The sequence below is a fragment of the Brachycentrus maculatus genome, unplaced genomic scaffold (genome assembly GCF_059751285.1).
Source record: "Brachycentrus maculatus isolate JH-2025_06_01 unplaced genomic scaffold, ASM5975128v1 h1tg000176l, whole genome shotgun sequence".
Classification (NCBI taxonomy): Eukaryota; Metazoa; Arthropoda; class Insecta; order Trichoptera; family Brachycentridae; genus Brachycentrus; species Brachycentrus maculatus.
The window spans coordinates 1,680,001-1,706,282 of NW_028280928.1; the positions used below are offsets into that span (position 1 = coordinate 1,680,001).

Genomic DNA, 26,282 nt, shown 5'->3' on the forward strand with positions numbered 1-26,282 from the left:
ATATATATATTTAGAATAATAACACTGGCCAACAATGATTTCGTAACTGAAATTTTGATGACTGATTTGGACTTAGTTAATCGTTTATTTGTGACAAGCTTGTATCACGTCAAGTTTTGATGTTACAGTCATATTATTGTTTGTATAGACCCCATACGTTGAAACTGTAATAGTAGTTGGTATCTAGACATTTTTTAGTCTAAAAGGTCTTTAAGGTCTAAGGGACTCACAAAAGTTTTGTCAATTATGGAGTAACAGTGGAAATATATTAACTTACTTATATTGAATACGATAGCATTATTTAATAGATTTATATTATCTACTGACACTTCGTGATGGAATTGCATTTTAATATATTATTAGATTAAAACCAATATTTTTAGCTTTTCCACTTAATTTTTATTTGACCAGCGACCGGGTTTCGTCGTTACCGACATTGACCAGTCTGATGATGTCGGTAACGACGAAACCCGGTCGCTGGTCAAATAAAAATAAATTGAAAAAGCTAAAAATATTGGTTTTAATCTAATAATATATTAATAGCATTATTTGTTTATATATATATTTATACATAAATAATAAGATAAACTTTAGTCAATATGCGAATTAAAAATATCCATAACAAAAAAATCTGACGTGCTACATTTTTTTTAAATTCAACTTTACAAAGTGCATTAAGATGAGGTATTTTCATGCCAGTTACAAAATAAGAGTTGTAAATTGTTGGCCAGTGTAATCTATGAACTGTTATTTTTTTTAAATTGTTTATTTTGAAAGTGCAAACTTGTAACCTAATATTTTAAATAATGAGAATATTTTTATTTTATTTATTTATTTATGTGAGATGTTTTAAACGACCAAAAATGTTGAGTGTAATTTAAAATTATTTTTGACGAATTTGAAATTTTAACACATGGTGCTACCATCAGTTGAGAAATTGAGAAGTATATAAAATTCTCAAATTGAACATAAGTGAGATTATTGAATTATTTCATATATTTTCAGAAGAGTGTATTAAGAATTATTTTTTAGCCATATTTCTTGTCTTGTCTTATTTCAGACACTCTCTTAATTCTGAAGAATCCCAACTTTGTTCAATTCGGAAAGTTATACACTTCATAAATATAAATTATTTACAAACATCTCACCCTCTTTATACATGTATTTAAAATTACATTAAAAAAATTATATTTTTGAAATGTAATTTTTTCCCCTAATGTGCAAAGTAAGTGCGATTTTTTGTACTAATAATTTAATGCATAATTTGTCCTATAAAATATTACTGCTATTTATTTCTGTATTTAATTAATTAGTTTATTAAATGATTTGGCTGTGGTGTTTATTTTGTAAAAAAAAACGGCAGCTATAATAGTATCTTTGCTATTAGATTGATAATTTTTTTATCGTTTCCTATGTGTTTGTAATATTGTACTTAAAAAGCATATTTTAATGATTTTGTATGAATTTATTCGACTGTAAAAATATATGAAAATCCTAGTTACTTTTATACAGAGTTTGGTTTTATAGATTTACGTTTAGTCATTTTATATATCTGTTTGAGGTAATGTTTGATTTTAAAAAATAAATTTAAGGGAAAAAATATGTAAAAAAATAACAGGGTCTTGTTTAACTATTTTGTGAAAATGTTACTCTTAGTTTGTAGTCGGTGCTGTTTTCTATGTTGTTGTTGCGTTATGTTTGATATTCATCAAAACTTTTGACAATTGGTTGTATGTTCAAACTACATGGTTTTATTAAATAAACGGTTTATTTTTGTATTTATAATCTTTTTTACTAATGTTTTCTATTACAATTGAATATGTTTTACAGCAACGTACATTATTTTTTGATATTGAGGAATATATTAACTTCTTCTTAAATATATTTGAATATGTTAACCATTATCACATTCGGTCGGTTATAAGTAATATTTTGAATTCGTTCAAATAATTGTACACGAAAACTAGATTTATCCATCAATAACTTAAGATTCGTCTTTAATGAGAAATAAAAGTATTTATCAAAATATATTGTTTTAGATGAAGACTGAGTAAAACTTGTCATGAAAACATTGTAATAATAATCAAGGTAAATAATAATGTAGCATCTCCCATCTTAAAAAAAAAAATTACTAATGATCAAGTATTTCAAAGACGTCGTGGTGGTTAGTGAGTTTTAGTTTTAATTTTTATATAATGTTTAATGTAAATGCTTGAAAAAACTGGAATAAAAATTATTTTCTCCTAGATTTGATTCAACTGCGATCTTATTACATTGTTGACAAAAGTATTTGTATGAAAATTTTATTATTTTTTTATTCATAATTTTCATTTTTATTTTGTTTATAAATAAAAACAAACAATTGTCTTAGCACTACAGTAACATCCTCTCACTGGATAAATGCCAATTAAAAAAAAAAAAAAACATTGTGCTTGGTAATATTTTCATAAAATGTCATGATAAAATATGTGAATTTTTAAAAATATTGCTTCTATAGAAGTTCATCTTCCAGATACCAACATGACTTTACAATTCCAAAATGCAAAATTCAATTCTTTAGCTGTGTATTGCAGTTTAAAAAATAATTTTATTGATCAAATATGGAAGATTAAGTCACACACTAAATTTGTGATATCTTCCAGCCTCCTTCGTCCGCTCCAGACAAGGAACCAAGATGGTCTTTCTGCAAGGATTCTACTTTGGGCAGCACTCGGTTCGCGGTCCCAAAGCGCACTGGAAGTGCTCGGCTTACAGACTAACGAGATGCCCCGCCACCATAAACACCATCGAGGATCATATATTAGCAATGAAAGGAGAGCACAATCACAATCGACAACGAACGTGAAAATTTGACAATCCACCCAAAGTATATGGTATTTTAAAATTGCTCTTGTAGCAAGAAAGGTGTAAAATATTAATTTTGCATCTTACAATGATTAAGGAAAACACTTGTTTTTATACCACTTGAGTTTTATCAAAGACTACTAGTTTCGGAAGCTAAACTTTCATCATTCAGGTCTGAATAATAACTTCAATTAAAATTTAATTTGAGTTATTATTCAGACATGAATGATGGAAGTTTAGCTTCCGAAACTAATAGTCTTTAATAAAACTAAAGTGATATAAAAACAAGTGTTTTCTTTAATCATTGTAACATGTCTTACCACAAAGTTAATGCCGAAACAATAAATATTTTTTTTTGGATCTTTTCAGTTTTGTACCCAAGTTTGGTCCTTCGTTAAAAAATATTATATTTTTTGCACTTTTTATTATTAATAATTAAATTAATGATAAACACCGCCAATGACCACAGATCCTTTTTTTGTAAGCCTCCACTGAATAGATCCCTTTAATATTCATGTATGCATCTCCTTATGTACACAACATATACGCATACATTGATGTCTTTACTAATTGATAGAAATTTAGATTTTGCATAATTTCACAAAACTGTTTGTCGGATGCATCCCCTAATATTCGATAAATACAAGACGAGTATAATTTTTTTTTATTGATTTACACAGACATCAATGTTTGTATATATATAAGGAGATGCATGAATGTGGAAAAGGCGAAGAATGTTTTCATAGACAGAGAGGTATGGAGTTCTATTTTCTCTGCCTACCCCTGCAATGAAGCTGCGTAATGGTTAGTTAGTTAGTTAGTATTTAAAAAATTAACTTTACTCTCATGTATAAAATATGTATACTCGTATATAAAACAGATACACATATTTTGTACTTGATAGACTTATAAAATGTGTGCTGTCGAGTTCCAAAATGTACCTTATTGTGTGACTAACAGACATCTTTCCAAAAGTTTTTTACGAGGCGATTAAGTGTTTAAATTATTTCGGCATATGAAAAACCGATTGTCATATTTCGTTGTTAAATTCGTAGCTAAGCGCCCTTGAGACGTTTTTTTATTGTTGTAAAAATGGCGCTATAAAAAATAGCCAACTATTATTAATATTAAAAATTACTGTATCACGTATTCTTTGTTATTTTAAATTACCCAAATATCTTATAAAATCTTACACCTTTCAAGAAATACGTTGAGGAAGTCAATGGTTAATTGAAAAAGTTCTTCAATTTTCAAGCCTCCCTAGTAAAAACAAAATAAAAATGAAAATATGAAAATAATTTAATGAATTGGTTGTTATCCGTGAACATTAGACTAAACAGAGAGTTTCACAATATTAGTGGTATTAAATTATAATTTTTTTAGCTACGCACAACACCCTAAAAATTCTTACAACAAGGACTTCCTAAAAAAACTCCTGGATTTTATCGTCTTCATATGTATCGGTTATATGGTAATTTTATTGAGTCTTTGCGACCCGTTTCTTCATATATTTATGCTGTTATTTTTTGACATCTCATCAAAGATGAAGAAGAATATGGAAGTCTGGGCATTTACGGGGCTTACGACCGTCATAGGCTGGTTTAAGTGATCACTTTACACACGTGTAACATTCACCAATTCTACCCATTATTGACAACCACACTACTCAAATTCTTGGAAGTTCTATATATATGAACCAATTTAGAAACCTTGTTCATGAATCACTAGAACTTCACCAGAGACATCTATTGGTGAGATGTAAAGAAGCTTTTTATTAAGCAGAAACTCTTTTATTAGTATGTGAGATCCGAATCCTGGATTATAATCACACACATGAGAAACGCCAGGAAATACCATTTTCATTTTTATTGTTAAGCTTATAATTTGACCAGATAATTAAATATTTATGCTGTGTTTTCGAACTTTTCCATAACATTTTTTTTCCATTCCAGCTCAATTTATCCCTTCAAGGAGCGGCGGTAAGCTTCTCTTGTACCGCAATTTCACATTTTACGGTGAAAGGACTTCAATCACCGGGAAGAGACGGTGGCTGTGCTCCACCAATAAGTCTAAAGGATGCAATGCAGTTCTGTACACCTTTGACGATCATCTGTTATGTATCAAAAACATCCACAACCATGAACCGGTCTCAGAAAAACCTGACCCACACATTGCAAGATCGTCAAATTACCAACCTTTCCGTCAATAATAGTAACATTAAGTAAAGCAAAGTAAAACATAAAATAAAGCAAATTAAAACGTAATGTAAAATATTAAGTAAAACTTAAAGTAATGTTGGTACACGAATCCTCGCTTTTCAAAAGTACTAGCTTTTGAAAAAAATATCACTGTGAATCCCTTCAATACTCCAATCGTTGCGTTAAAACTTTTCATTTTAAAATGTCAAAAATGTCAATTTTTTTGTTCATTTATATTCTTCTTACCCTTATCCGCACCCAATGGTGCCTAGGGCATCGTAATAACGCAGTGCTATCTTAATCGTTACTTACTTGAAGGCGAGGTGATCACTCCTGCGCTTCAGGGACCAGTCCATGGTAAATCTTCATAAACCCTCTGATCTCCACTGCTGGTTATAGGACTCTTCCCCTTTTTCCATTTCCTCCAGTTGGTTGCTGCTTGCAGCCAGTTTTAACCCCCCACAGCGACTATGTCGTCGGACCATCTCTTTTGGGGTCTTCCAACACCTCTTTTGTTCTCCCAAGGTCTTTTTAGTAAAATTATTGGGGTCCAGGGTAATATTAAATAAATATGAGAGTGTAAAATCACTAATATTTATTTTAACTGGGACTTGAACCCGGGACCTCCAGCATAGTAGCTAAGCACGCCAACCATTACTTCATGGAGGCAGACAAAATAAATATTCTGCTACAAAATTTTGTACTGGTTCTCTTTAAATTTTGATTGCAGTCGATTATGAAATGTTGGTCGAGTGTCTTAGAGATACCACTCGACCTGTAATGTAGTTATATACATGACCCAGCTATTTAGCTATTTGAGTTTTCAAATAATGTCCAACATTATGAAATAAATATATTGTAGGAATTATTTGTATGGTTTATCGGTAAAATTTTATTTTGATTATTGTAAAAAAATAAATAAATATATAAATATGTGTATTTTAATTATACTTATATAAATATTATTTTATGAATTATTAACATCATATTATAATTGTATTAGTTCTAGTGCCAATTTATGGTGATTTCTACATGAAAATATATGTTTTTCAAAAAATAGTTTAAGTTATATTTAAAATATACCTGATCCACTATTAATCTTTTTCGAATATACATGAGTTTTTTCTCTGTTCATTTCTGCGTACAATTTTAAGTTTTATTTTTTATTTGTATATTTTAATGCAATTAAAGGATTGAATTTTTGCTGGTTGTTTTATTTTAACTTGCTATCTTTTCTTTGTAATCCCTGTATTTTTTTAAAAATATAATACTTAATGTATACACCTCTTTCCTTCCGATCCTTCTTTTTAATTAGAGAATCAAATAACTTGCAGGAATGTGAGATTTTCGTATTGAGGAATTTTTACAATTCTCTACTTGTTTTTCTTAATTTATTAAACATACATAATTATTTCCAGAATAAGATAAGAATAAGACTTCGAGAGATTGATTTACAGCATATGTAATATACTCCTATATTACGGAACATTTCTTTATTTTACTTACAGGACAGATATAGTTTTCTTCCTTTTTTTGAAAAATATGTATGCTTTCAAATAAACGATTTTGGATTACATCATTCAAATATGGTTTATGGATTTTTACAATGGTAAATCTAACGCCGTTAGATCTGATAAGGCCTAATCTGAATATATGTCATAGTAACACTTCTTTGAACATATGAAGTACTAAAACGTAGTTGGAGTGTTTAATACTTGTGACACCCTGCCCCTTTTTCCTATGTGGTATTTTTCCCCTTTGCATAACGCACCATGCATCTGAGAGCTATAGGCTTCTTGAAAGTGCTCACATATGTACATACAAATAGCATCGTTGACAAATAGTCTACAGAGCTCTCTCTTAGTCGGCAGGCACATCAGAAATAATGCAGAATGAAAATTATTTATTTAATTTAAAACATATTACAAACATAAATAATATATATAGTCCCGTTAAGTAGTTTCCATTACTCAATTCGGGACATGAGAGTAAGGCTGAAACACAAATAAGAAAGTTTGAAAATAAGATTAAAAAAATAAACAAAACTTACACAGGACAAAATAGAAAATATAAAACAATAAAGAATCATGTCTCCAACAGGTTGAATTGAATTAATTGGACATGGATAAAAGATACAAGATAGTGGATCTAAGGAACACCTGAGTATGTCTTTTTTAGATCTACTCAAATGGCATTAGCACTCACAATATACACATGTATATTTTCTTCTTCTTTGGATGTCTCTCTTCTATTGGAGTTTAGTCGTCAGTAATACTTAAACCAGTGGTCGACAACCTACTACCCGCGGGTAATTTAATTACCCACCAAGAAAATATGATAAGGATATTTTTTTAAATAAAATTATTTCATTGGAAATAACGTATTTATATGAACGTGTATACTTATATATTATTTATTTATTAGGCATTAATTAACTTTGTGGAAACACATGTAGATTGTTAAAAAAAAAACACTTCTAATAAATACATTTTCACCTGTAGATGAAAACATCTGCTAGTTTTCGAAACTAGTCGTGTTTAATGAAATAACTCATATAGTGGTTTATGACAAGTGTTTTTTTTTTAAACATGTATATGTTTTATTTTATGAAAATAAAATTAAAGCTTTTACCCACTAATCAAATGAAAATTTCCCGTCTCTCTAAAAGTTGCAGACCACTGGCCTAGACTATAGTTCATTCTCTTATTGTGTATTTTTATTAATATAATAATATTATGATCATTTTAGCTCGCTTTATCCCCTCAAGAGGGAAGGGGAAACTGCTGCTGGTCAATAACTTCACGTATTGGCAAAACGGAGCCGCCAGGAACGGAAGAACTCGGTGGCAGTGCTCTTCCTACAAATCCAGGAAGTGTCCAGCGGCCATCATAACGAGATGGAATGTCATAGTTCAAGTCAAATACGCGCACACCCATCTTCCTCTCAAGATCTCGAGACATTTGTCCATGTCTAGTTCATTCGATTGAACTAAATTTCTTTCATTTTTTGACTAAATTAACTTACTAACCATCACGCCGCTTCTCGCAGGGGTAGGTAGAGATCGACGGCCCCTACGTAAAGTACTCTATTTGCAAATCTGTTACTTTACAGAAGAGAGCTTAGAAGATTTTCTCAACGTATTTTTTTTATTAATTAACGGTTTTATCTGAAATTCTAAACTTGTATTAAACATTCAAAAACACGATAAAATAATGTATTAAATCGTTTTAAAACTTTAAGCTTTGTCAAAATGACGTAGTTAGGGTTTTAGGAGTTCAGTTCATTTCGAAAATTCGATGTAGATAGCGTTTTATACGCCTGAAAACTAGGCGTAATTTATTTTATATATTTTTCATTATTATTTATATTTGTAGATAACGGTCAGTTGATAAAGTACACCAAATATCTCAAAATTGACAAAAATGTAGTAATAGAGCACTTTACGTAGGGCACGTCGAGATAATATAACGCCACACTACGATGTCTTTGCAAATATTCTACGCCTCTTCAACGTTCATGCATCTCCTCATACTTACCCGCCATTTATTTCGACTCCTAACCTGACCGCTTTTAAGTATTTGACAAACCTGATCATGACAATTTTTTCCCGGTCTTGCCAAGTTTTTTTTTTTTATTTTTGCGTGTGTTTGTTCACAAAGTCCTTGTTCACAAATCTGGGTTTCTCCACTTGAGAGTTGTTTTTACATTTTTGCTTCTTAACATAAATGAAAAAGAATACAAAGGCCTGGGTATTTACAGGGCTTTTTAACTGTCAAAGCCTGGTAAACACATTGTGCGGGAAATGCTTAAAAACGTCTTTAACATACTGTTGATAGAGAGCGAAAGTCGCTTACCATATAAGCGTTCTATTTGCTTACTTTTGGTAGAGCGCGAGAGACGCTTAAAAAACATTGTACAGATCGGAGTTGGGTTTGCGGTTACTTGCGATTAGTATACAGCCCTAATTAGTATACTAATTAGGGTCGGGGTCGATGAAAAAACCACCCGCCAACAATGTGTTAAGTGATCACATTACACACGTGCAACATACACCATTCTACCCATGATTGACAGCCGAAGATCTAGTCTACTAATAAATTATTAATATATTATTTTTTGACATCTAATCAAAGATGAAGAAAAATATGGAAGTCTGGGCATTTACGGGGCTGACGACCGTCATAGGCTGATTCAAGTGATCACTTTACACACGTGTAACATTCACCAATTCTGCCCATTATTGACAAACACATTACTCAAATTCTTGGAAGTGTTGTAAATGTTGTAAACATTACTAAATATTTGTTTTCAATAATTTAGAAATGGCAAATAGTGTAATTACGTCCCTTTTAGATTTATAATTTTAAAAGGATTATTTACTGTCTCGACCTACTATGGTTAAACCTAAATTAATGCGTAAGTGGTATAGTACTTATCTGAAAATTATGTAAGTAAACTTAATGAATTTCAAAATATTTATTTATTTTTCTGGGAATATATATTATTCCAGTATCTTTTTAAATGACATTTGAAAAACGTATTTATTTTTAAATATTTAGTGTTTGTATTTATCTGTGTACTTGAGTACTTAAATTTAAATTAATTATTAAATTACCATATAATAAAAATGTATTATACGCCAACGTATTTAATATTTATTGTGGTAATAGTATTCTAGTCTTCATGGATATTGATTTTTTTTATGTCTAGAGCGTAAACTCTGTGCCAATATTGTCTACATCTAGAAACTCAACTATGTGTCAATAATTTTAAGACAAGATAATTTTAATGAAAATAAGCGTTTTAAGTTTTATTTTATTTTAATTTTTTCATCATCCAAATTATAAAGTAATATCTGAAATATAATTTTGAGTTATTTGACCAGTTTCTCAAATTGGGTAAGAAATTTGTGTGTAAATTGTAAAGCTACACAGTAATATCTGAAATATTATTTTGAGTTATTTGACCAGTTTCTTAAATTGTGTAAGAAATTTTTGTGTAAATTGAAAAGCTACACAGTAATATCTGAAATGCTATTTTGAGTTATTTGACCAGTTTCTTAAATAAGGTAAGAAATTTGTGTGTAAATTGAAAAGCTATACAAATATCTCATATATTATTTGACAAGTTTCTTGATAAGGTAAGAAATTTGTGTGTAAATTGCAAAGCTATACTAATATCTGAAATATTATTTTGATTTATTTGACCAGTTTCTTAAATTAGGTAAGAAATTTATGTGTAAATTGCAAAGCTAAACACTAGTATCTGAAATATTATTTTTATCAGTTTCTTTAATAAGTAAGGAATTTGTGTGTACATTTTATAGGAAATGTGTTATAACTTTTTCTCTTTTAAGTATTATTAATCGCTGCAACATAAAATAAAAATATTCTTTAAAAATGTGATATTTTCTTAGCACATAACGTAAATTATACATTTTTTTACTGTACTTCGGTTATTTATCAGTCTTCAATTTCAGATGCCAACATGTAAAATAATATATAAACGTATATTATTCGATAAATATTTATTCTTATTACTGTACGTGCCAATTTTTTTGTTATAGTTTCTTTACTTTATTTTCCCTCGAATAAAAAAACTATGCACCCGTGTAAATACTAAACACGCCATGTACTCCGCATGCCTCCTGAGAGCCTTAATCAAGCTTGCCTCTTTTACAAGGCATCTGGTTCGCGCCGCCCAGGACGACCACTGCTGACAATTCGTCGGCAGTTCTCGTCAGAACTTCGGGACGCGGATCTGACTTGGGAGGATGCGAGGGAGCTGGCAGCCGATAGAAAAGCCCGGAGACAGTTTGTGGACTCCATATGCTCCACCTAGGGAGCGGATATGGTTTATTATCAGTTCCTACTCCTGTACCTCAATTATTATTCTTAAAGCTTAATTTTTGATGTTTCATATTATATTTACATATTTGTCAAATTGTAAAATTAAGGATTGTGAAAATAGAGATTATAATTTAAAAGAAATCTTTTAATTTTATGCTTAATCAATGTGTTAAAGTAAACATTGCATAGTAATATTTTGTTCATATTTTTTTGACGTATCATCAAAGATGAAGAAAAATATGGAGGTCTGGGCATTTGCGAGGCTGACGACCGTCATAGACTGGTTTAAGTGATCACTTTACACACGTGTAACATTTACCAGTTCTACCCATTATTGACAACCACACTACTTAAATTCTTGGATGTTCTATAGATATGAACCAATTTTGAAACATTGTTCTTGAATCACTAGAACTTCACTAGAGACATCTATTGGTGAGATGAAAAGAAGCTTTTTACTAAGCCGAAACTCTTTTTTTAGTACGTGAGGTCCGAATCCAGGATAATAATCACATACATGAGAAACGCCAGAAAATTACATTTTCATTTTTATTATTTTTAGCTTATAATTTGAATCCTGGATAATAATCACATACATGAGAAACGCCCGAAAATATCATTTTCATTTTTATCATTTTTAGCTTATAATTTGACCAGTTAATTTATTTACAACATTTTGAGTGGATACACTCAAAATTTTGTAAATAATATTTTGTGATTTAAGCAGGTACATAATTCTTTGAAGGAATCGAAGGTACGTACAAACGTTTATTTGTTTTTTAAATTATGTCAGATAAAAAAATAATATTAGTAACTTCTTAGCCGCAAGGTTTCCATAAAAATGGCAAATCTATAAGTTTTAATTACTTTTATAATAACGACAGCCTTTGTGTTTTCAATTTGATAATATTGAGCATTTTTCAGATGACGATAATGCAGCTAACGCTAGCATAAAGTGCAGAGGAAATTGGAATGCCGACAAAATGAGAAATGCATTACACGACGTCTTTGCAAAAAGGTTACCCGTTAGCTCAGTAGCGAAGGTGTACAACATCCCCAGGAGCAGCCTGTATGACAAAATAAAAAGGATTAAGGAAAACAAGGAAACTAAGCTCACGCCCAAACTCGGCAGATTTGAGAATACCTTTGATGCGTCCACCGAAGAGTTGTTAGTGAAATATATCAAGGACTTGCCAAAAAAACGCAAACCGTTGAATAAAAAAGAGTTCTTAAGATTTGCTTACGAGTTAGCGGACGAATTGAAGATTCCCAATCGATTTAACCACGAAAAAAGAGAAGCTGGTAAACAGTTTTATAATGACTTTATGAAGAGACATACCGATTTATGTATTAAATGAGATCAACTCAAATTTGTTACTTCAATGAAGAAATATTACATTATTTAAAATTAAACACTTGTATTAAACCACTAATTGAGTTTTATTTCATTTCCTATTTCATGTCACAGGACTGTGTCGCAAAGTTCAGACGAGAACTGCCGACGAATTGTCAGCAGTCAATAAACATATATATTGTATACACATATACATATGTATAATGACTGGTGAACTTTTACCCAATGAATGAAAAAACAACACGTTTATTATTTTTTTAATGTATTTTACTTTTTAAAAAACTTCTGCTCTGCGCCCTGGTAAATTGCCATGATTCACAGCCGCAAAGAGAATAGCAGCAATGCAGGAATTGTATAGGCGGCATTTGGCCTTCACCGAGTATAAATCCAACCTCTAGACAGCCTTCATACATTTTTTGACATCTCATCAAAGATGAAGAAGAATATGGAAGTCTGGGCATTTACGGGGCTGACGACCGTCATCGGCTGGTTTAAGTGGCCACTTTACACAGGTGTAACATTCACCAATTCTACCCATTATTGACAACCACACTACTCAAATTCTCGATGTCAAAAAATAATATGAAAATAACTTCTGTAATTGGAGATAATCCAGATTTTGTGAACAAGTATTTGGACACACTCAAAATGTTGTAGCCTTCATACAATTGAATGTAGATTTTGCGAGTCCTAAACGTACTCCTAGTTCCTTTTGAAGGCTGCCATATTAATTTTCAAACTCTCGACCCCTTCGATGGGCTGGTTACTCAACGTCAAGGGTTGTTGGGCATCTTGGCATGAGCTGCGTCATAATACATGGGTTTTTGCAACAGCTTATGCCTAGATGTACATAATTAAGTACGTATATCTATGTATTCTCTATTTTCAGGATCAGAGGAAATAACATATGTCGCCTCCAGGTGTGGGAAACATTTGATCATGTTTCAGAATTATACATTCGGTTTTCAAAAGATGAATATCAAAGGGAACAAGGAGCGGTGGATGTGTTCGACAGATCGAAGAAAATCCTGTAAGGCTGTTTTATTTATCAAAAATGGGAAAATCATCGAATACAACAATAATCACACACACAGTCCTCCCCTATATTATCGTCATGAAGGGCATTATATTAAAATGTAATTTTTGTTTCATTTTATCATTTTACGATTTTTTCAATTTGAGATCATCCCACACAACCCATTTTTACCGGTAATGTAAAAATAATTACATTGGTAAATTTTGGTATTTATTTTTATAAATTGTTATATTGTGTACAGACAGGTGACCTGGCATAGTTGGGTAGACGCTCAACTGCGAATTTGGCGTCGTGGATTCGATACCCGCTAATTGCAAAATAAATTCAATAATTGAAGTTTTAATACTGCCTGCTGACAAGCCTCTAAAAACAGAGAGTTTGCAGTTTATTCCTTTTTTTAATAACCAGATTTAAAATGTGGTAATATCCGTGCCTTCATATTTATAAATTTACTATGTAAATTTGCGTCGTTTATCTTTTATTACCTTGTAAATATTACATTTTCAAATGTTTACACAATGACTAATTTAAAACAATAAAATATTCTGTACATTGAAAACTGTTTTTTCCTAAAAATTTATAATTTACTACTTTTTGTGATGTCCTGGTTTTGAATCTTTAAGAACCAAAAGGCTAATGTGTCCTCACATAATTTTTTTTATGTGAGGACACATGTGTGCCTAAACCCAAATTGTTTTCGTCAAATATGTAATAAAAATGTCACTTGGCAATAAAGGTCGATAAATAGTATTTGAGAGCACGGTTTGACCAGAATTAAATCAAAGAATATTATTTTTTATGTCATATTTTGATGCGAATCAAAGTTTTTTGCCACATATTATATTTGAGTGTAATGGTCAGCACGCTTGGCTACCGTTCTGGAGGTCCTGGGTTCGATTCCCAAAGGGAATAAAATAAATATAAGTGATTTTTTTCACTGTAATATTTATTCAATATTACCCTGGACTGGTACCTGAAGCGGAGGGCTGATCGCCTTTCCTTGATGTGTAAACGATCAAGATAACACTGCGTTTATATGACGCAGTGCCCTATGCACCATTGGGGTGTAGATAAGGGTTTTTTATGATTATTTATTATATTTTAGAAATAGAAATATTTTAAAATTTAATTATTCAAAATACAAGAAAGAACCCCAATATTCCCCTAGATATAAAGAAATACCGCTTTCATTTATATTTTGTAAAGTTATTTGCAACAAGTGTCTTTATTTGCATTTTACTTTTTGTATTTTTCCTCTTAAAAATACATTATAATTTATTTGTAAACTTATCGAACTAAAATGTTCATCCACAGAACAGTGCCTAATAACATTACTTTTTCATTAATTGATTCGGCAGTCACTTTGTGGTAAAATCTATCCATTTTTAATTAATGTTTTACTAAGTAAAACATTAATTAAAAATGAACATTACTTTTATTTATGTTATAGTAATGACAAATAATAAGGTGTCTATTCAACAACGAAAATAGCACATTAATAAACATTTACATTAAAACAAATGTGTCATTTGCATTTGACTTTTTTGTATTTTTTCTCATGGAAAATACATTTTAATTTTTTGAAAATGTATTGTAACCTTTCGTCCACATGATAGTGCCTAATATCATTGAATGACTTACTAAATCTTGATGATCTTGTAATGGTTAATACTACAAAATATAATATTTCAAAGTAAGAAGATTTTATATAAGGCGCTAAGGATTTCAACTATGCTAGTACATGAATTGTTTTACTGCAAATCGTTGTAAGTATTTTCATATTATGAAAAATAAAACAATTTACTGTCGAGTACACTTAAAGTTAAATTAATTAATATTATTAGATTAAAACCAATATTTTTAGCTTTTCCACTTTATTTTTATTTGACCAGCGACCGGGTTTCGTCGTTACCGACATCATCAGACTAGTGGGAGGCTATACAAATTGTTATGTTATATTTAAAACCAGGCAGGAGTTGATAACCATGATTTGATACAATTTTGTTGAGAAATTATTATTTTCTGAGAAATTATAATTTCTCTACAAAATTGTATCAAATCATTGTTATCAACTCCTGCCTTGTTTTATTTATAACAATTTGTATAGCCTCCCACCAGTCTGATGATGTCGGTAACGACGAAACCCGGTCGCTGGTCAAATAAAAATAAAGTGGGAAAGCTAAAAATATTGGTTTTAATCTAATAATATATTAAATTGCAATTCCATCACATCCACTGACATCCAAGTGTCAGTGGATAATATAAATCTATTAAATTAATTAATGTTTTATTTTCGTTGCAGCTATAAATCTGCCTGTTTATATACCGTCTCGTACTGGCAATAAAATATTGTTGTTGAACAACTACACGTATTGCTTCCGAACCAGGTCCATTAAGGGTACAGAGAGGTGGATTTGTTCTACTAATCAGCCGAAAGGATGCAAGGCGGTCGTATTTGTCGCAAATGGAAACATCGTAGAGGCGAAGAATTTACACAACCACGAACCCATCAAGTTTCACGTGACTCGGAGTGGAGAATATATTAGAGTGCATAAGTGACGAGTAAAAAAATAACTTTTTGTATGTGCCCAAATACTTGTTCACAAATCTGGATTATCTCCAATTACGGGTGATTTTTTCAGAAACAGAGTTTCTGCTTAGTAAAAGCTTTCTTCATCCAACCATAGAGATCTCTCGGATACTGTGTTTTTTTTTAAAAATTGTTTATTGACTTGTTAAATATTTTGAATAAAAAGCATATTAATTGATTTGTGTTGAGTTTTATTCTAAAATTTTGATACTTACGAATGATTGAATTTACCATAATATAAATTCATTTTTTTAATGTTTGACCTCATTTTTTTTTTAATATTGTGTAATTTATACTTATGAATATATTTATAATTGAGTTTCAGTGTGTCCAAATACTTGTTCACAAATCTGGATTATCTCCAATTATAGGAGTTCAAAAAGTTCTTTTTATCTCACCAAAAGATGCTCTAGTGGTTCAAGAACAATGTTTCGAAATTGGATCATACATAAAGAACTTGCAAGAAGTTGAGTAGTGTGGTTATCAATAATGGGTAGAATTGGTAAATGTGACACGTGTGTAAAGTAATCACTTAAATCAGCCTATGACGGTCTTCAGACCCGTAGATGCCCAGATTTCCATATTCTTCTTTATCTTTGAGGAGATGTCAAAAAACAATATATGTCATGTTTATTGTTATGTACATAAAAGAAAAAATAAATAAATGAACGAGTTAATAATTTTTTAAATGAATATTTATAAAATCTCTACCAACGTTTGTTACAGATTTTTCTTCAGCGGTGTTTATTCCATCAAGAAACGGGAGAAGAAAATTGCTCTTCAATAATTATACGCACTGCTTTCAACAGATGTCCTCGGGCGGCAAAGAGAGGTGGACTTGTTCCACCCACCACAATAAGGGATGCAAAGCTACTCTCTTCGTAAAAAATGACATCATATTCGGCGGAAAGAACGAGCACAGTCACGACCCTTTGAAGTTTCACGTCACTCCGTCTGGCCATTATATTAAATTGCCATAAATTTATTTATTTCTTGATTTATTTTTCAAAACATTACACACATAAGTCATGTATATAACATTCCCGATGAGTAATTTCTATTTCTAATTTTGGGACATGGGATTAAGAATAACAAGACTTGAACACAAATAATAAAGTTACAAAAAAGATTTTTTTTTTAATAACCAAAACTAATACATGGCAAAATATAAAAACAATAAACAGGTATAATAAATAGGCATAAGAAGCACATTTAAAAGAAATAAATTAAATAAATAAATTTTAATAAACGAAGGGTTAATACTTAAATCAACTATAAATACAATAAATAAGTTAGTTCTACAACATTTTAAATGTGTCAAAATATTTGTTCACAAACTGGATTATCTCCAATTAGGAGTTATTTCATATACAACATTTTGAGCATGTTAAAATACTTGTTCACAAATGTGATTATCATTATTATTAGAAGTTATTTTTCATATTATTTTTTTCGACATCTCAATATAGATGATGAAGAATATGGTAAAAGTGATCACTTAAACCAGCCTATGACGGTCGTAAGCCCCGTCAATCTCCTGTCTTCTTCATCTTTGTTGAGATGTCAATAAATAATAGTTATTTTATACATTTCAACATAGACGAAGAAGATTATGGAAGTCTGGGCATTTACAGGGCTTACGACCGTCATAGGTTTGTTGAAGCAATCAGTTTACTCACGTGTAACGTTTACCAATTCTATCCATGATTGACAACCATACTACTCAAATATTCAAAAAAGTATCCACCATAGATGGATGTTGTGAACTCTCGCATACTGTGAGTTACGACTTTGATCAATATATCTAGAAATTAAAAAAAAAATGTTGTGTGATTGTCAATCATAGGAAGAATTAGTGAATAGTAATTATACGTATTTTGACCAAGCCTTTGACGGTCGTAAGTCCTGTTAATGCCCAGACTTTCATATTTTTCTTCGTCTATGTTGAGATGTCAAAAATAAACAACACAGCTCTGTCAACCAAAAGCTGCACTCTTTTGTCTCGAGACAGTGGAGTAGGATTTTTAAAATTATCTACTAACTTTGTACTACTAAAATAAAATCATCTGAAATTGTTTGTTTTGTTTTTTATTGAAATAATCATTTTCGATTAAAACAATAAACATCTGTTTATAAAAAATATTTAAAAAGGAATAGTACAGGGTGCAAGAAAGTCTTCGGGGAAAGGCAATTAAAAAATATAAATATATTTTTGGGGAATTGTGGAGGCCATGACGCAACCAGAATATCAATGGTCAACTTAAAATAATTATTGAAAATTCCTTTCAAATTGAGATAAGATGTTACATAAGGATTTACATTACATCGACGTAGTGTTATCTTGATCGTTAATTTTATGAAGTCAAGGTGATCAGTCCTGTGCTTCTTGTATCAATATTGGAGTGAAAAATGAATTGAATTCATTTTTTCATTAATTGATTCGGCTCTGTGGTAAAATCCATCCATTTTTATTTAAATTTTACTTGGTAAATACCACTTTTATAATATTGGTATTTACTAAGTAAAAGTTAAATGAAAAATATATTAATTTTCACTCCTTTCGAATCGAATTCGATACCTCCAGCCTGAAAACCAAATATGCTAACCAGTATATTACAGAGGTCAACAGTCTTGTCCTCACTACTATTTAAAAAAACATTTTTTTTAAATTCCTCATCCGCATTTGAGTTTTATTTCATTTAACATTTTCCTGGAACCCCCCCTCCATCTAGATCTTCTTCTTCAAACCCTTAACCGCACCTTAATGGTGCATTGTATAAGCGCAGTGTTATCTTGATCGTTTACACATGAAGGAAAGGTGATCAACCCTCCGTTTTAGGTACCAATCTAGGGTAATATTGAATATTTGCGTCCGCCTCCGTAGTGTAATGGTCAGCACCCTCGGCTACCTTTCTGGAGGTCCCGGGTTCAACTCCCAGGGGTGGGGGTCAAATAAATTTAAGTGATTTTTTCACTCTAATATTTATTCAATATTATCCTGGACTGGTACCTGAAGCGGAGGGCTGATCACTTTTCCTTCGTGTGTTAACGATCAAGGTAACACTGTGTTTATATAATGCAGTGCCCTATGTGCCATTGGGGTGCGGATAAGGGTTTGAATTTGAAAAAATATATACACACAAAAATATACTGAATATAAATGTATTTTGTTGCAGTTGGAGAGCCTGTTTTCATCCCGTCAAGATTTGGCAAGAAACTTTTGCTTTTTATGGATTTCACGTACTGTTTTCAGCTGAAGACGAGCAAGGGTAAGGAAAGATGGATGTGCTCTACCAATCAGCGCAGGGGATGTAAAGCCGTTGTTTTCATGGAAAACGGAATGATTTCATCATTCAAGCATGATCACAATCACGATGCAACGAAATTTTACGTTACGAAAACGGGAGAATATATTAAATTGTAGTCTAAATGATAGATTTTAATTAATTAATTCGGCAGTCACTTTGTTTTAAAATGTAACTATTTTTTATTTAAGTTTTACTTTGTAGGTACATACCACTACTTCAATTTTTTTAATTGTGACACGTGTTACGATTTACGATGTTTAAAAATGATACGGAATGCATTAAAACACGTGTTACAATAGATTCAAAGAAATAGTGGTTTTTACTAAGTAAATTTTAAATTAAACATAATATTAGATAGGTATTATTTTGCATAACATACGCGATTGTGTTTTGTGTGTATCTCATATATAAAAGTTCATAATTTTTAGATTTTATACTTTATCGTCTTGCGTTATTTCTCATTGCTGAATAAATGTCCTACTCCTTAGTAGGTTAGCGCGTTTAGCTACCGTGCTAGATTCCCGGGTTCGATTACCGGGAGGTTCAAAATAAATATTAGATTTCACTCTAATATTTATATTATTTAAAATTTCCCTCGAGAGGAACTTGGATCGCAGTATTGATCACCTTTCGTTTGTGTAAGTAATGATATAAATAACACTGCGTCAATACGGTGCAGTACCATATGCACAATTAGGTGCGGATAAGGGTTAAAAGAAGAAGAAGAAAAAATGTGTTGTAATGGTTAAAAGAAAAACATGCATATTTTTCAACTAACACTCTATTTTATGTTTAATTTTTATCTTTATAGTAGACTTTTGTTGTATGATGTTCATTATAATGTCAATAAATAGTATGTAAAGATTTTGTTATTTGTTTTTTTTTTAATTAAAACTCTTTTTCTTACCTTTTTATGAAAATGACGCGTACGCCTCTGGTTTCTGTTTCCTTGACTTCTTTTCTAATTTAAACTCAAATGAATCGTATTTGTTATTGTTCTCTGCAATGACCTTAGTTATTTTTGTAATTATTTCCTTTATTTTGGTTGACACGTTTAAAATTGTATGCATTGACTTCAAGTAGGTACTGGGCGATCTTAATGATAGCTTGAAGAGATGGGCTCTCCTATTGGAAGATTTTGATCTATGTGACTGTGGAGGAGACAAACCACCATAATCTCGACTGCAGCCTGCGTCCTGTATCTTGCTCCGAGGCAGACATCATGACATTGTGCAGCTGGTCGAGCCGTCAAATATATCGACGGCCCCTACGTAAAGCACTCTATCTGCAAATCTGTAATTTTACAGGAGAGAGCTTAGAAGATTTTTTCAATGTATTTTGTTTTATTAATTAACGGTTTTATCTGAAATTCTATACTAGTATTTGACATTCGAAAACACGATAAAATTATATATTAATCGTTTTAAAACCTTATGCTTTGTCAAAAGTAAGTAGTTAGCGTTTTAGGAGTTTTATACTTAGGTCTTCCTAGGCAGTAATTTCGATTTACTTCGAGTAAATCTTGAAATATTTCAATCAGGATGATGTATTTCATAATTCACTCTGCTGGACTCGCAACGAACTTTCACAACGGGCCCTTGACCTCTGCCCCATCCTTGAACTATAACTAGTAATAATTGTAGTGATAAAAGTGCTAGGTAAGATTTTTTCAAAAAAAAGTTTTTAAAAACGGTGCCTTAGGCGAATACTGGGTGTTAAGTGGCGTGATTTCGTCAGGAATGAGGAGGCGAGGAGAAAAACCCAACAGCCCCACATACTGAAAGTCCTGAAGATGAGAAGATGATGGGATATAAGTAGGAACATAATTAGCGGTGTTGCGTAAGCCGTAGCTTCATTTAAGAGTCATTTGGACGTTTGGTAATTCAAAATACAGTAGGTTTATTTATTTTTGTTATATCATTGTTGTGTTATACTCGTACTAAGTAGTGTAAACAGTTTAAAAATTATTTTCTTAAAAAATACTTACATACCTTTAATTTGAATATGATTTGTTACAGCTGTGATTCCGTTTTTCATCCCGTCAAAGTTTCGGAAACGTCTTTTGGTATTAGACAATTTCACGTACAGATTCCACATGAAGTACGGTACGGGCAAGGAGAGATGGATGTGCTCTAATCAGTCGAAGGGATGTAAAGCTGTCGTTTTTATGGAGGATGGCGTGATTTCATCAACGAAGAATTTCCACAATCACGTCCCTGTCAAGTTTCACATAACTGCTACTGGCAATTATATAAAACTGTAGACCGTAGCGCACATACGAGGCCTCAACACATAACACAACTACTTGTGCAACAATTCAAATGGGAGCCTTTCAACCATCCACCCTATATACAATATATATATAGTCCAGGCTTGGCTCCTTCAGATTATCTGCATTTTTCAAACTGAAGAAGGCAGCTTTCCTGGCTTCGGAGCATTCGAGAGTGGACCGGGATGAGAGGTGAAAGGTGACAAGGTTTCTTACGAGTGATCGTCAATATCGGGAGTACCCGACAAGACACATGAAGAAGAGAAAAAGAAATTTTTGGCAGGAAAGAATTTTAAAAATGATAAAGAGATGTGCTCAGCAGTGACTACGTATCTCAATATACTGGCTGTGTATGAATATGACGCTGGGATACTAAAACTTGCCACACGTTACGACAAATGCTTAAATTTACTAGGTGACTATGTAGAGAAGTAGGTTAAGGTATATTTTTACAAATTAAACGTTCATATTTGTTTATATACTCGTATACCTACTAGATTTTTTTTATATTTGCAAACGAGTAGTATTTTCTGGATGACTCTCGAATATTTCTTTTTCTCAACCAATGTATTACGTTTAGTTTATTTTGTTCTCTAGTCCGCAAGCATAAAATATATTTAAAAGATAATTGCATATTTTTGTGTTTGTATTTGTGTACAATAAAACAATTGAATAATAATTATTAAAATATTATCGTTTTTTTGTGAGGAACATGCATTATATGGTAGATAAAATTAATAACGCTTCGATTATAACTCTTATATAGTTAATTAAGCTTATATGGCGTCTATAGGTTACAGAGATCGTTTGTATTCAGATATTGAATCAGATCGAAGTCCGATCGTAAGGGCCTAAAGTAAGTTAAATCGAAGTTGTTTTATACGAATAATGTATTATTCACTATTTAAAATACCCCCGAACACTTACTAAAATATATTATTATTTGACATCTCAACACAAATGAAGGTGAGTATATAAGTCCAAAAAATAATATGACAAATTACTCCTTTAATCGGAGATAATCCATATTTGTGAACAAGTATTTCGATACCCTCAAAATGTTGTTAATAAAATATATGTACTCACCTATAAAATAAATGTAATTTTTTCAGTTGCAATTCCGTTTTTCATCCCATCAAGATCTGGCAAAAAACTTCTACTTTTTGACAATTACACATTCAGTTTGCAGCTAAGATCGTCTAAGGGCAAGGAAAGGTGGAAGTGCTCTACGCATCAGTTCAAGGGATGCAAAGCTGTAGTTTTCATAGAAGATGGAATTATTTCATCAATAAAGAATTTTCACACTCACGTCCCTAATAAGTTTTACGTCACTGATACTGGCGATTATGTTAAACTTTGAATGGGGTAATATGACGTCTCTGGATGCAGCTAATGTACGCTAATGTCTTCTGTTGAAGCACAGTATCAAGATATATTGCAAAATATCATCTCCGGCATAAATCTTCTTCAAGCCCTTATCCGCACCCCAATGATAAGGTCAGTGGTTCTTAACCCTGTTGAAGGTACCGAAGCCCACCAGTTTTATATGCGCGTTCACCGAACCCTTTATTGTAAAAAATAAAATATGACTTTCGATACGTGTCGCCTACTTTCAAAATCCGCCAGATCCGATTTTGAAATATTTTAAAATAAATACTCTATCGGAATGCCAATGGTGGGTTTTATTGTTTAAACTATTGAAATACTTGAAAACACTGCTAAAAATACTTAAAATCAGCGTTGTATTTCAAACTCAGCTATATTCATGAAACTTGCCTTCTGACCCATATCGGCCAATCAGAGAGCGGGGATAAGTCGAAAATTAAGATGACTTCATTATTGTTTTGTGTCTTGTGTTTTTTTTAAATACTGGAAAAAAAATGCTAAAAAATGTGAATATTCTCTATTCCATAATATTTTATCTAAAGATAGACAAATCTTTGAAACATAAATGTTACCCGGAGAATGTGCATTTTTTGTAAAATTAACTAACATGGATCTGGCGGATTTTTAAAGTAGGCGACACATATATTAATTCAATTATATATGTGTATCTTCTTTCTTTGGGGCTTTTCATTGGTAGTCTTTAAACGCCAACGTAAAATTAAAGCACTTTTGCCAATATTAGTATGGCTTCTCAAAGTACTCCAAGAAAACTGCGGTGACAACTGGAATTTCGTTGAAGAATTTTGTTGTCTTTCAAGAAGACTGGAATTGTTTTTAGTTAATTATGTACAGTAGAGTATTTTAAATCGTTAAGTATGTTACGTTATTTTTGTGAATAAACCTTTTTTTAAATACATATTTTTCTTTTCTTCTTAAATATTCAATTTACCACAAACGTATTTGGTAGGTATGTAGATAATGATATAACGATATATCCTCTTGTATACGCTTTTCATTTTTCTATGTTTTGTTTTAAAATAACAGTGTGGTTTCTCGAGCGCCCGATGTGACAGCTGAGCAAACTACGCTCTATCGTTTATTTAATTTTCTCCAGACATTCACATCTCAAGTCTACAATTTTTTGATCATCCATAAATATTGTGATTGATGCAGAATTGAAATGGATAAAAGTTGTAATTTTACAAAGGTTAGCTGTTAACTGATAAAAGTGCATCAATAATATCATTGCCTCGTGCGAAGCGGGTCTAAGTCGGTGTAGCGTATTTATAAGAATCTGTGCCGAATGAACACATGTGCCAATTGGGCGTTAAAAAGTGCTTTGTGTTTGTGCATCCTTTAAGGGTACGTTACGACCATAGTGTATTCATCCGAAACCCCTAGCTTCTCGGGGATAAATGACTGCAATAAAAATAACGATAAGACAATAAGGATCCTAGAGCATGTGCTTAAACGGTTAAATTTTATGAAATCAAACTACAACCTTAAATACCTAAATTATGCTAGCTCTCATTCGTATGAAAGCGAATGCGGAAAACCTCCGTGACAAAACAATCATATATATATATATATATATATATATATATATATATATATATATATATATATATATATATATATATATATATATATATATATATATATATATATATATATATATATATATATATATATATATATATATTTATATATTTATATATATATATATATATATATATATATATATATATATATATATATATATATATATATATATATATATATATATATATATATATATATATATATATATATATATATCATTTACACACACACACACACTTCTCCTTGGGTTTATTTTTCCTTTTCTATCTTGCGTTTTGTTATTACGTAGATTATATTTTTGTCCGCCTCCGTAGTGTAATGGTCAGCACGCTCGGCTACCGTTCTGGAGGTCCCGGGTTCGATTCCCAAGGGGGGTAAAATAAATATAAGTGATTTTTTCACTGTCATATTTATTCAACATTACCCTGGACTGGTACCTGAAGCGGAGGGCTGATCACCTTTCCTTCATGTGTAAACCATCAACGTAACACTGCGTTTATATGACGCAGTGCCCTATGCACCATTGGGGTGCGGATAAGGGTTTTATTATTTATTATTATATATTTTTAATTTTTATGGTTAAACACTTCATTATAGACTATTATAATATAAATATCTGTTAGTTTCTAAAACTAACAGATGTTTTCATCTACAGATGAAAAGTAAAACTTGTTATTACGTAGGTCGTTCATCGCATGAAATCTTAAAATCTTTTAAAATCATCTTTCATCTGTTTTCTTTAGCCTGCAGTAACGCCTGTTTTCCATTTGTCCTTCCTAGAACCTCTTCATTAGTCACTTACTGAACAAACAAAAAATATTAATGTGATATATTGCAGGTCAAACGCCGTTTTTCATTCCATCAAGGCTTGGCAAGAAGCTTCTGCTGTTCAACAATTACACGCACAGTTTGCAGATTACATCGTCCAAGGGCAGGGAAAGGTGGATATGCTCTACACACCAGAAGAAGGGATGTAAAACCGTCGTGAACGTGGAAAATGGAGTCATTTCATCCACGAAAAGTCAGCACACTCATCCCCCTCCTAAATTCCACATCACACAGTCTGGTGACTATATCAAACTATAGATCGAATTTTTTTATTAAAAGCATTGTTTACTTTGTGGTATGGTAATATAACATTCTTCTTTCTTTAGTTTGTGTTATACCACTTTAAAAAATACACTCTAAAATACGGTTTCGGAATAATCATTTCATCAGGTCAAATGTAGAATAAAGTGAAATTGTTACGGTCTGATATTTATACAAAATATATTTATATTATCCACTTACACTTCGTGATGGAATTGCATTTTTAATATTATTATTAGATTAATACCAATATTTTTAGCTTTTCCACTTTATTTTTATTTGACCAGCGACCGGGTTTCGTCGTTACCGACATCATCAGACTGGTGGGAGGCTATACAAATTGTTATGTTATATATAAAACAAGGCAGGAGTTGATAACCATGATTTGATATAATTTGATTGAGAAATAAATCACTCAAATTCACTCAAATTAAAATAAATTAATTTCTCAATAAAATTATATCAAATCATGGTTATCAACTCCTGCCTTGTTTTATATATAACATAACAATTTGTATAGCCTCCCACCAGTCTGATGATGTCGGTAACGACGAAACCCGGTCGCTGGTCAAATAAAAATAAAGTGGAAAAGCTAAAAATATTGGTTTTAATCTAATAATATATTTATACAATACTTTAAAGGGAGAGAGAAGACAAATGAATCACAATGAGAGTATTTTTAATATTGACTTTCCATACAGTTTAATTCAATTGGTTATTTATTATGGGTAAGCCATTATTGATTGCTTTACTTATT

General features: G+C 31.3%; 1 protein-coding gene across 34 annotated transcripts in view; it reads left to right on the forward strand.

Annotated features, from left to right (window-relative positions):
* The window catches only part of LOC148308110 (uncharacterized), a 595,155-nt gene that overhangs the window by 364,278 nt on the left and 204,595 nt on the right, over positions 1–26,282 (forward strand). Inside the window, exon 5 of one of the 34 annotated variants that reach the window (XM_088262298.1) lies at positions 19,048–20,046. The exons of 30 other annotated variants lie outside the window; for them this stretch is intronic. In XM_088262298.1, the coding sequence (XP_088118424.1) occupies positions 19,048–19,295 (248 nt within the window). In that variant the 3' untranslated portion in view covers positions 19,296–20,046. Of the gene's footprint in view, positions 1–2,642; positions 2,861–4,796; positions 5,069–16,597; positions 17,949–19,047; positions 20,047–26,282 lie in introns of those variants that run through there. 3 more of the 34 variants (XM_088262294.1, XM_088262289.1, XM_088262319.1) reach the window with 3 other exon arrangements.